The sequence below is a fragment of the Lathyrus oleraceus genome, chromosome 7, assembly GCF_024323335.1.
Source record: "Lathyrus oleraceus cultivar Zhongwan6 chromosome 7, CAAS_Psat_ZW6_1.0, whole genome shotgun sequence".
Taxonomy (NCBI): Eukaryota; Viridiplantae; Streptophyta; class Magnoliopsida; order Fabales; family Fabaceae; genus Lathyrus; species Lathyrus oleraceus.
Window position 1 is genome coordinate 9,023,288 of NC_066585.1, and position 13,567 is coordinate 9,036,854.

The 13,567-nt window shown below is 30.6% G+C and overlaps 1 protein-coding gene and 1 pseudogene across 3 annotated transcripts in view; one reads left to right on the plus strand and one right to left on the minus strand.

The window, feature by feature from the left end:
• The window catches only part of LOC127103805 (mitochondrial import receptor subunit TOM40-1), an 86,644-nt gene extending 85,060 nt beyond the window's left edge, over positions 1-1,584 (plus strand). For all 3 annotated transcript variants that reach the window (XM_051041049.1, XM_051041048.1, XM_051041050.1), the window contains 2 exons: positions 1,169-1,264; positions 1,349-1,584. In XM_051041049.1, the coding sequence (XP_050897006.1) occupies positions 1,169-1,264; positions 1,349-1,405 (153 nt within the window). In that variant the 3' untranslated portion in view covers positions 1,406-1,584. The remainder of the gene's footprint in view (positions 1-1,168; positions 1,265-1,348) is intronic.
• Positions 1,585-6,485: 4,901 nt separating this feature from the next.
• LOC127101692 (uncharacterized) lies at positions 6,486-9,646 on the minus strand (annotated as a pseudogene).
• Between the last annotated feature and the right edge of the window lie 3,921 nt (positions 9,647-13,567).

The window sequence follows — 13,567 nt, forward strand, 5'->3', positions numbered from 1 at the left end:
AATACATGAGTATTCATTATTTTCCGCTGCGAACGCATATTCTTGGATATTCATGATAATTGAAATGTGTTATTTTATATGACCAGGTGTATTGTATATCGATGATGAATGATGTTGGTTTTTGAAAGCTTTTAGTTTTTGAAAACGTCGATGTGAGGCCCTTATGTTTATACGCGTGCTTATTTACTCTGATTATATGTTAAGTATTTTGGGGTAGAAAAAAGGGTGTTACACCATACACATTGGCGCCTCTTCATGAGGCCCAATGCATGTGCGCCAATGCATCTGGCGCCTCTTCTACTTATCCAATTGTATTAGTTATTGTTATCCTACAAAGGGCTACCATTAGCACTGTCATGGTGTGGTGGGGGCCCTGACTGCAACAATACTTTCCACTGCATCACAGTTTATTGTTGCAACCACGAATAGTGGGAATAGAGATGTGATAGTGCTCCCTCATCTATTCCTATTTTGACTTAACCTCCATTGTATAGAATAATGGCCATCCCGTTTTTCTGCTATATCGTTTTTGTGGATGATCTGCTCTGCTATCTGGGATTGTTAACATATGGCTACCAAAATATATCAAATTGCTTGTATTCATCCAGGTTGCCACTGGACAAATTGCCAGCACTGGAATGGCCCTTCTAAGCTATGTTCAGAAGGTATCTGATAAGGTGAGTCAATCATGACATAGTAGATTTGTGCTTTTCTTAGTCCTTTTTATTTCTTAAATTGAATTTTCCTTGCAGGTTTCTCTGGCTACTGATTTAATATGCAACTTCAACTCCATGTCAAGAGACGTCACTGCTAGCTTTGGTTATGACTAGATCCTTTGGCAGGTACTTAGTACTACATATTTGGTGTGATGCTTTGTCATTCCTCGGCTGATTTTAAACAATTCCACAATTTTTATGCCTATTTATTTATTTTAAACGGCACTTAGTAATAGACAATGTGAATTATGAGGAAGAAACTTACCACCCATGTCTCCCTTTGAAAGCTGATTAGGATCATAGTTGGCCATTTAAAGTCTCCCTTTGAAAGCTGATTAGGATCACAGTTGGCCATTTAAAGTTCTTTGCTCATTGTGATGAAATTTTGACCCATTTTATCCAGTTGAAAAACCATCTTATCTTGTTTCAACATCTTGTGTTGGTTATTATAGTGTCGCCTTAGGGGAAAGGTTGATTCCAATGGCGTCTGTGCTGCATTTTTGGAGGAGCGGTTAAACATGGGTCTGAACTTCATTCTTTCTGCCGAGGTCAGAGCGCTTTCCTTTGTTCATATACGTTTTATCAGATTATTCATCATTCTTTGACATGATTTTCATATTTACTTATTGCAGCTTGATCACAAGAAAAAAGACTACAAATTTGGATTTGGTTTGACTGTTGGAGAATAAAATAGCATGACTAGAGCTGTATTTCCTTTTTCATTAGCCAGTCTAGCCTAGCAAGTTTTCTTGCTTCATTTTACTTGTTGGAGATTTTTCTTTTTGGGAAAAAGAAAACACAGGAGGAATATATCATTTGTGTCGGCAAACATCATTTAATCTACAAGTTGGCCTAAAAATACTTCAAATTTGTTGCCATATTTTCCCTGGAGGGAGATGTAGAGTGATAATAGATGACAATGCATATTATAAGATTCATTTCAACATAATGCTCATGTTTGCTAATATCTTTCGATTTCTCAAGAGCGATGACTTAAAAAAGTCCTTGCATAATTTGGTGATTATGTTTACCATTTGGATGTTTTCACAGATTCATACTAATCAAACTTAATAAAGCGATTTGGATGTTTTTGCAGATTCATACAAGAGTTTTATTATGTAGAAATAATCAAGTTAATAAAGCGATTAATACTGATATCTAGTATTCATAAGAAGGCTCTAGATACCACTCAAATAAGCTGATTAAGCACATGCTCTTGTTGAAATTCGGATCCATAATATATTGAATGGAAAATGTTGTGGACTCTATATACATACATATATATATATAAATAAAAGAGCACTAAGATCCATCTTCATTTTGAGTTTTTAAATGAGATTTATTTACTTTTTTATATTATATTACACCTTTTTATTTTCTAAACAACGTTTCTATATCTTTTGAATATTCATACAACTCAACAAAAACTCAAATGAATTCCATCAAATCCTATAATATATTCCATATTTATATTATATAAAAAATATAATTGAAACAATTTAATTCAAATATATTAAAAAATTATACTTTTAATATATATATATATATATATATATATATATATATATTAAAAGAACTTAAAATAAATTACTAGTACAAAATACAAAAAATATTATATTAAAAATATTTTTCAATAATTGTTATTCTTCTAGCCATAATGTTTTCATATATGTTTTATCAAGTTGATTGATTTAGTAAATGCCAATTGTTTTTCTTTATACCGAATATTGAATTATAGAGGTAATTCTAAAAGAAAAAGAACTTGTTTCGTTTTGTCTGGTTGACAAGATATCGAACGTATACTTTTTTTTTATATTTTTATTTATTTTAATATGTTTTTTGTTTTCAATTTTAATTAAGATTCGATATATTTATATATGTTTTTATGAAATCTATAACATTAATTTTGTTTTTTAATTCACATGTTCAATTATAAACAATTTAATGAATGGAATGACTAGTGTTTACATCCTCTAATACAAGTGTAAATGTTTAAAAGGAAAGTAGTTAGCATTTATATTCTCGTCGATAAATTAATATTTATCTATTATATTTATTTTACACTATCAATAAATCAAAATTGTCCAGTAAATATGTGTTAATGTAATATTTACATATAATAAATAAAAATGGTTCATAACATGAATTTCAAGGTACTTATATTAAAAGTAAAATATTACGAATATATAATTTAATAAATATAATATTAATTAATTTTATATATTATTATATTCATTCTCAAACACTAGAACACTTTTTTTTACCATAATATAAATTCTTTTACATTAATATTAAATATAAAATATTACATTAATATACTCAAATCTTTGCCCTACAAATGGGGCAGGTAAGAGCCATTTTTAATAAATATTGGGGCAGACAATTTTTATGAAATGCATGCCCGCATGGTAAAGTATGAATTATTTCTCCATCTTCAAACTCGTACACACATATCATACACTGATTTTCAGTGTGTTGGAGCGGGATGGATGAGTCAAACGTTGACTCATTGATTCTCTCTTGGATGATCCGAACAAGATATCGGCGTCTATAAAATCTCCAAACACGAGTAATAATAATAAGAAAAATAAAAAATATTATTAAAGTAGCAATTCCTATCAAGATGGCGTAGAAAGGATAATTTTGTGTTCCTGAAAAAGTAAAAGAATTTAACTTAAATATAAAAGACAATTCTATTGAATTGTAGAAACATAAATAAAAAATTACAATTATAACGAAAATACCTGCCATGCTAAAATTGACGGAAAGAAATCTGCAAAAATCAATAATTTGGCATTAAATATATATATCAACATATTATAAATATTACGGGTGACAAATATTTGATACATGTGTGGTGGACGAAATTAAGTATGTATAACCAGACAATCTTAAACCTTACATTGGTATCTTCAAAGAATATGTTGGAGTGAGGTCGGCGAAATTAATGAAAAATATGAAAGTGTAATGTTTCGCAACCAACTATAACAAATTAGATGTGAAAATAGCCTGGGAGATAGTATGTAGAAAATATAATGATATTATGCTTACAAAGTTGTAAGTTGCATGATGATGAATGGTGTAACGGACTAGTTTTATAGCAAATTGGCTTACCGTATTTCACTAAATTTCTTTATAGGATTATTTGTTTTAAAAATTTAATTATGCTATTATGAGACATTTTTATCACATGAATTATTTGTCCATTATTTTCAATCTTTTTACTCAAATGCAAAACAAGTTACTTTCATAAAAATAAATAGATTTTGAGAATACATGCTAATAGCTAGCAAGGAACCACTGCAACTTATTAATTGGACAAAATGCATAACAATTATTTGTGAGAAGCATATTCGTAGAGGACCACTTACCTACCAAAATATGAAAGCATGCTTAATAAACTCACTACCTCTAAAATAGATAGAAAGTTTGGTATCATATGGTATTAGGTATCATAAGCTACATTGCTACTAGATACAAAGTTGGATTTTCTTTTGTTTCTATTCATTTTCCATCTTAAAATTTGAGAATAAAATTCAATCGTTGCAATGAGTAAGCAAACACTTCATATACATTTATTATGCATTTTGACGAAAATAATCAATAAATAGAACACTTACACTATTTTGGTTATTATTAATCCTATTTTACTATTTTTGTTCACATGATTTTCTAACAAAAATAATTCAATCGCTAAAATGACTATTTAAAATAAATTTATAACGAAAATAGTTAATAAAGAGATATATTTGTAACAACTAATATATTAATAAACACAATATTCCATCTTTCAAAACATGTCTTACATTATTAGATAAGATTTGATTATTGTGATTTATAATTTTTATTATAAAATTATTAATAACTACAAATATTTAAAAATTAATATGTAGTCACTTAATTTATAAAAAATAAATAATAAAATAGAAATAGAAAATAAAATACTTAAATAATAATTTTTATAAATCTATTGTATATTTTATTAATTATTTACTCACTTATATTGTCAATTTTAAATTTAGTAATTGATTACAACAAACACATTGAAGAACTTATACACAATTTTGTTCATTATAATTTTGTTCATTCATTATAATTTTGTTCATTAATAGAGCTTGTAGACTATAATCAACACCTACAAAATAATAGGAAATTATCTTAACAATTGGGAAAGACTATATAATACATAATGATTTAGGATCTTTCATCTTTGAGAAAAATAATTATATTTTTTTGTCAGTTAAAAAAATATACATATTTATGTATTTTTACGTGTCTCGTGCTACTTTATATAATTTTATTTAATTATCAATAAAATCTTAAATTCTATGTGATCACTTATGTCACTAATAGTGATTAAGTGATATATCATTTAAATTGATTGAATAATATTCTAAAAGTCAACTGCTTATAACTATAAATGAACTATCGGTGCATGGCCAAAACTGAGCAATTTTTTTTTATTTCTACAATCTATACATATGTACCTACAACCTTTTATATGTTGCAATTGACATGATAATGATAAACCACATGAACAACTAACACTTTCTTTTTTCATTGTACTCATCATACTTTGTTTTTAGAATTAAATTTCTTAAACAAAAACCCACTTATACTAACCATATTTTATACAAACCATATTGATATTGCCAGAAGATCATAAAGCTTATTGTGATATTTTAACAAAGAAAGGTACATTTATAATTTTCACATGAGATATTGTTCCATTATTATCACTATTTGGAGACAGTTGGAATTATATAACTCAACCAGAAATTACATCCCCTATAAAAGTCCTGAATAATCAAAGTAACCTAGAAATACTACTATATTCATTAAATACATTTATAATTCTAAATAATCTAAAATGACTTTTTCACTGAATACCAATAAATGAACTATGGCATAATCATCACTGAATACCAAATAAATGAACTATAGCATAATCATCACTGCTTAATGTAATTCTAAATAAAATCTAAAATGACTTTTTCAGTGACCTTGTTTCCATCTTGATTAGTTACATTAAAAAATGAAAGGAAAAAAAACATTAAAACTGAAATACATGTTTCCCGTGTCACCACAAAATTTTCAACAAAAAATAATACATATTTTACACCAAAAGTAAAACAAAAATCAATCATAATGGAAAAAAAGGAAAAGAAACTACCAAGTCATCAACCTTCACTCCAACTCCAAATGCCACTATAATAATAATCAAATATTGGAAATTGATGTTCTTTAGCCTTTACAAAGCGAGTTTTATAAAGAAATATCCAACATAATATATCTATATCTATACATCACTTATATGCAATGTATTGCCATATGCATTACCAACATTGAATTGAGTGTCAACTGACATTTTCTAAAACTACCAATAAATTAGCATTTCATGTAAAAATTAATTAAGTTTAAATTTTTCTAAGTGGTAAACATTACATAAATCCATTGAGTGAATGAGACGCAACTATGTGTTTTTAGAATCAAGAGTCGGTAAGTGTAATAGCTTCATAGAATACCTTTGTGTTTACCTATAAAGATACTAAGCATATATCGATATGTTGTTCCAACAACCATTCTCATACTTCTCAAGCTACAACCTATCATCAAAATGGAATCAATTAAAATTAGATTCATATATTTGAATACAAAAGGAGTAAAAAAAGCAAGCAAATTGGATGTCTCATAATAGATCAATTTAGAAGAAGAACAAAACTTTAAGAATAGGAGTCATCAAACAAATTGATGCTTTATTAGCTCCTTTATCCCCTCAACTTCACCTATTGATGCTTGAATGTTCCACCAATGCAGTACCATACTATCTTAAATCCATATGTATATTAGTATATACTTGATTATCATCGCAAAATCCCAAAAACGGATCAACCTGATTATATTAAGTACACATTAGTTAAGATGTTTTCTTTGGAGAAAGCATATAACATGGCTTCCAGACCAACATTGAGTAATAATAAAGATTAATCACTCACTTTAGATTTTGCTAATAAAATGTGCCCGTCATTAAATATATTTTCCAGGAAAATATCAAATCCCAGCGGATAATAGAAACATAGACCTCATTATTTTAGGTTCTAAAACATTATATTTTTAAAGATTAAAATAATCAGAATGATGATTAAAACAATCAAAATAATCAGGGTGAATGTGCAAAGAAAAACTACATGTGCAAAACAATTGGTGTCAATATGAATGAATGAGCTATAACTTCTATATTTGAAGGCAAGTTAGTAGGAAGGTTGACATGAATCCAAAAGGCAGAAATGAAACTATGAACGCGAAATGTGCATCACACTTTGTTTCAGAAAATCCCCATTGAAGGTAAAGATGGAAACCGTGAAAACATCAAAGATGACTACGAGAAAAAAAAAGTGAGACAAGGGATTACCTTACAAAAAATGGGAAGAATTCAGCTGAGACCTTCCATCGAAGACGTCTGTAATACGTATACAAAATCAAAAACGAAAAATAATTAGGCGGAAACCTTTCATCAGAAACATGGTGAGCAAAACCAGGCATTCTACTATGATTTCTACAACTAACACTATAGCTACGAATAAGTTTCTCACTAACCGATTCACTCCCTTGTTCATTAACAACCCTCCTAAGCTTCTGTCAAGACTCGGCAATCGGCTTATTAACAACATCACCAGAAACACATTCTTTCTCTCCCAACTTATCTTCCTTTCTCCTCTGTATTAATCCCAATTTATTCCACAACTTGCCCCATTTGTGAAACTTGTTCGGCCCCTTTTGATCAACTCCAATTTCAACATCACAGGCTTCCTTAGAAGAAAGACGTTGTAGTACAATTAGAATGAACAATACCATTGTTCTTAGGATTCAGATTAGCACCCCTCAAATCTTCCTCAATGATCAAGACTTTTGCACCAAAGAATAACTCGGTTGTGGCCGGTGAAACCTTGGCATTAGATATCACTCTCAATTCATCGACATCTCCAATCACCATTGATTTCCTACGAGAATTTGACCTATCAAAACTTCTCCTTCTCCGAACTGAATAATAATGCTTTGTCTGATCTGAATCACCAGGATAATGCTCTCCACCACCACCACCACCACTTTCCAAATTCACCACCTCTTCTTCTCCTTCTTCTTCTTCCTCAACCAAAACCTTATCACAATGAATAGAAACCATAGGGGAAAACCTCGGACACGCTTTCCCAATCAAATAACCATCCCAAGAAGCCCGAGGTGCATCGAATGAAAACCTCAAATCATCCACAGATAACCTAGGATCGGTATCACATGATCTTCTTCCCAATGATAAACCATACTCTCCAACTTCCAATTGCGTCTCTCTAAAATTCTTGTCCTACGCTTCTCAACCTCCCTGTTCGTCAAACCAACACCATTGCCGATGACAGAACCATCGCAAGCACTACCGCTTCTCTTCAACTTCTGTTTCCACAAGCATTCAAACAATGAACATAGAAAATAATGCGTATTCATTTATCATGTAAAGAGATGAAAAATATAGAGAATACTTACACTGAATCCAAATGAGGATCAAACAACTGCTGGAGGAAGATGGAAGAAAAAATAGTTAAAAGGTGACTTGATAATGCTATGACTTAACCGCAAGGAAAATTGCTTCCTTCTCTCTCTAAATTTTGCTACTTTCTAAAGCTGAAGTTCAATTTTCTCAGTTTGAGAATCCAAACCCTGTGACCTACCCAATATCCTCCCTCAACAGCATATAATTCACACTCATGCTTGAGTTTTCTCCATTTCTACAATCATTACTTCAAAAGCAGATCATTCATTTGAAGTTTTCGTGATAGGTTCCATCTCCATTTCACTAACATTGTGCCTCTCATTTTCATGATCAGTATCTTCAACGTTTTCGGGAAAAGGACTGCCCGTCTGCAGAAAGTTCGGGTTCTGGTTCAAAGGCAGAAGATAGCGGAACTATAGGCTTTAGTGTTTCACTTACAGGTGGCTTATACTTTACAATCATTCCATCAGAAGGAATTGGTTCGTCATCTCGGCTACTGTGGTCCCACATATTCCCTTGTTCTGCAAAACGCCAGTTATTTTCCTTAGGGTGAAGCAGCTGAGCCAGGAATCCGGGGCATTGTATGACCATGACCAAGAACGATATCATTTGTTGTTGATGCTTCTCCATTCCATCCAGACGATCACTCAATAGAAGCAACTTACTCAGAGGATTCAAGGTGCTTCTTAGTTTAACCAACTCCTGTGTCAGGGTTTTTCTATCCGATTTGAGATTCTCCCCTTGTTTCCACAGGCTAGAATTAATCGCTTCTAGTGAGGGTTCATCAGAATTAATCAAGAAATTATAATTATCCAAAATTGATAGAAAACATAAACACAATTCTGCAATTAAAGTAGAAGAATCAAGAAAATCATGACCTAAAAAACGGGAAGAGTAATATATATATATATATATATATATATATATATATATATATATATATATATATATATATATATATATATATATATATATATATATATATATATATATATATATATATATATATATATATATATATATATATATATATATATATATATATATATATATTACTCTTCCCGTTTTTTACCAGAAGCATTTGGACTTGAGAAATTACCGGGAACATTTAACGAATACCGGATTTCACATCATTTAGCAATGATGTTGCCTACACAAAAGAGCCAATTAGAATCTCCAAAATGAAAATGAACATACAGTAGGGATATGAAATGATTTCAGAATAGAGAAACGAAACACATACCAAGCGATTCGTTTCAGGAAGCGAAAGCCAATGGTTATAAAGTGTCTGGACGAAGGTGAAATTAGACTTGAGTCCCATAGTAGACACCTCTGGGAGGTGCAACAATTCAAAATCCAATGAAGCCACGTCGCTAACAATCTCCATTCTCATCAAAAACCAAATGTATCGATCAAATCGGGGATTAGGTTTTCAATGCGTTTGTAGAGAAACCGCGTGCATATTATATTCTATATTGGAAAGGAATAAATGCGATTGTTTGTTATTACAGCTGGGGAATCAGTGGAACCCTAGATCTTATTAAATCAACAAATTTAAGATCAATTCTGAATTTAGACCGCTAAAAAAATGAAACAGCGATGATGATGATGAAAGATTGGGATGGAGAAAGAAATGGGAATGGATGAGTTTATGGGAATTTTTGCAGAGATCCACACGATTTTGGAGGGAGAAAAACAAATAATAGTGGATTTTCACCGGAAAAATACTGATTTTTTTTTACTTTACTTATGTACAATATATTTTTATTTTGACCAAACTTGTGTATTTTAATGAAAAAATGCTAAACTTGTTTTTGGTCAAGTATGAAATTATTATATTAACATGTGTATTTATTTATTTTGACCAAACTTGTGTATTTTAATCAAAAATGATTTTTTTTAAAGTCTAAAAGTATTATTTTAAAATGTGTATATTTGATTTTTTAAGAGAAAAAAAAATAATTAAATTATTTTTACATTGTCATCATTGACGATGTATCATACCACATCACATTTATATTTTAAAAGAAAAAATAATTTAATAGACTATTACTTTTCTATTATCATGTAAAAATTATTTTAGATTATCAATGCATATCTATTAAACCTTTTTTAATTAAAATAATAATTATATTTTAATATTTATAAGTTTTATTGTCTGGTATAATAGTAAAGATTTAAATTTTGAGAGTGTGTTTCTCTCTCTCTCTCTCTCTCTCTCTCTCTCTCTCTCTCTCTCTCTCTATATATATATATATATATATATATATATATATATATATATATATATATATATATATATATATATATATATATATATTAGGTTTTAGTAGTGTTTTATAAAACTAATTTTTTTTTAATATTATTTTAAAAACCAAGTGTCAACAATTTAATATATTATAAAATATTATTTTAAATATTATTTTTTAGTTGGTTTTAATAAAAACATAAAGATAATACAATGTCGGTGTAAAATATTTTTACACTATTAATTAATAACATTCAATCATGTCATATCAGTATTTTAAAAATAAAAATATAATTTAATAGATATATGTATTTAATTGATTAACAATGTAGAAATCATAAATATTTTTTTCTTTTATAATTATTAAAAATATATCTTTTTGTTTTGTTGATGGCATTTGTTATTACTCTTATAAAAAAGGAAACAATTTTAACAACTAAATAAGTTGTTAAAACAAATTAGTTAACTAGATAAATTATATTATATTTAATATCTCTCCTTAAGTTTGAGCATAGAAAGTATGTCATAATAAAGTAATAGATAAGATTTGGATCAATAGGTTCAATGAAAACGCTGAGAAATTATTGTGTGATAGAAGAATGTGAAAAAGTTGTTGTTTCTCAAATGAAGTGGGAATTAAGTTCAATATATTTTGTGTATTTATAGAAGGGGAAATTGATATCAATATGTTTTATGGACTATTTATCAGAATATAGCATTGTTGTTTGTGAATAAGTAGTTTAAAGCCAATGATACGATTGATAAGTCATCGAAGCTCACATGCACTTGATGTCATTGTTTTGTATTCAAACTGATGATGAACTTTTCAATATAATTTTGAAGGGTAATTCAGTATTTTAGTATTAGTTTTTGTTAAGATTGACCTAGTTAATATAGGTTAGCACTTTTGTCTACGTGACATTATTGTTTGTATATATAAACAGTATAGTCGTCAATAGTTGATAGTGCAATACTGAGTGTGTGCATTATGTACAGTGTATGTGCAACCACTTATTGTAATCGTTCTGTAATAGTAGTGGAAGTTTATTATTCTCTCACTTCTTCCATCTTCACCTCCTTCATGTTATGCACCAAACATTGGTATCCAGAGATTTAGTTCATATCCACAGGGAAACATGGGTGAACGATGAGATGTTGTGTGGTTGATTTTGTTTCTTGAATTCGTGTTGAATTCCTGATCGGAATCGTAACATAATGACATTCTTGATTTTGTGGGATTGGGAAACACTAATGTTTCGTGAGATCTGAGTGGTTTGCACAAGGTTGAAGATGAACAAAAATGGTAACCTGAATAATAAGCTTCTAGTGTTCGATGGTAATAACTGGAATTGATGGATGATTAAGATGTGTGTGCTGTTTGGCGCTCAAGATGTTCTTGATCTCGTCAATGATGATTACATTCCCGTTGCACTTCCAGAAAATGCAACGGATGTACAGAGGAATGATCAGCTTGATCTGAGGAAGAAGGACCAGAAGGCGTTGTTCTACATCCATCAGTGTGTGGATGTGAACATGTTTGACAAAATCGCTTATTCGATGATGGAGAAGACTGCATGGGACACACTGGTATGGTGCTACGGTGATGATGCATCCGTGAAGAAGGTAAAGCTTCAGTCTCTCTAAGTAGTATGAGAATCTCGGCATGAAGAACAATGAGAAGGTATCTTACTATATCTCCAGAGTGATTCTTATCACAAATGAGACGAAGTTGTATGGAGAAACTCTCTCTGAAGAAAGTATCATTGAGAAGGTACTTAGATCTCTTACTCCTCAGTCTGATTATATTGTTATAGAAACTGAACATTCTAAGGATCTTAGCACCATGAGAATTGAAGAGCTGTAAAGCAGTCTAGAGGCACAAGAGTTGCGTCTGACTGAGAGAAACTCTGAAATAGAGGTAGAGCAACAGGCTCTGAAAGCAGCTTCTGGTAAGAAATATCAGAAGCAGTCTTGGTGAGAAGCCAGGAAGAGATCTAATGGTGTTCAGAAGTCAGAAACCTCAACTTCTGAAAGGCAAAAGAATGCTTAGAAGGGGAAGGATAAGTATGACAAGAGGAAAGTTCAGTGCTATTGTGGTAAGAAGTTTGGCCACTTCGTTGCTGATTGTTGATCAAACAAGGAAAGGAAGTCAGAAGAAGCAAATGTAGGCAAAGGAGATTCTGATGATGAATTTGTGCTAATGATGGCTTCTGAATCTGATTATGCATATTTGAAGGTGTTTGGTTCTGTTTGTTACAAACATGTTCTAGATACTAAGAGAAAGAAGTTGGATGACAAAAGTCGAGTTATGTTGCTTGTAGGGTACCACAGTACAGGTGCTTATAAGCTCTATTCTCTTGTCAATAACAAGGTTGAATTCAACAGAGATGTAATTGTGAAGGAATCATAAGTCTGGGGTTAAAGTAAATCTTAATCAAACTCTAGTGTAGAGTTAACCTCTAAAGATACTTTAGAATCTGAAGGTTCTGAAGATGAGTGAGAATCAGAAAATAATTTTGAAGGTAAGCCTGACTCTGAAGGTGAATCTTATTCTGATCTAGATTCTGATGGTGATTCAGAATCTGGTGGAGATCTAGACTCTAGGAATATTCCATACTCTGAAGGGGGTCATGCCTCTGAAGGTGGTACTTCTGAGGTTTTAGCATTTGATATTGTTCCAGCATCCGAAGGAGATTCTTAACAACTTCAGATGCCACAAAGAATCAGAAGCATATCAATAAGGTTTGCAGAGTTTAACATGCTACAAGATACTTAAGTAATCTCTTAAGAAGAAGTTATCAAGTGTGCCATATTAGTAGACTTTAAACCAGTGAGTACTGAAGAAGCGCTCAAGAAGAAAGTGTGGTTGAAGGCCACGAAATAAGAACTTGAGGCTATAGAAAAAAATAAGACTTGGAAGTTGACTGAGCTCCAAAGAACAAGAAAGTCATCAGTGTCGTATGGGTTTTCAAGGTAAAACTAAAGCCAAATGGATCAATTGGCAAACACAAAGCAAGGTTAGTAGAAAGAGGCTTCCTACAGAAACCTGGGTCAAATTAC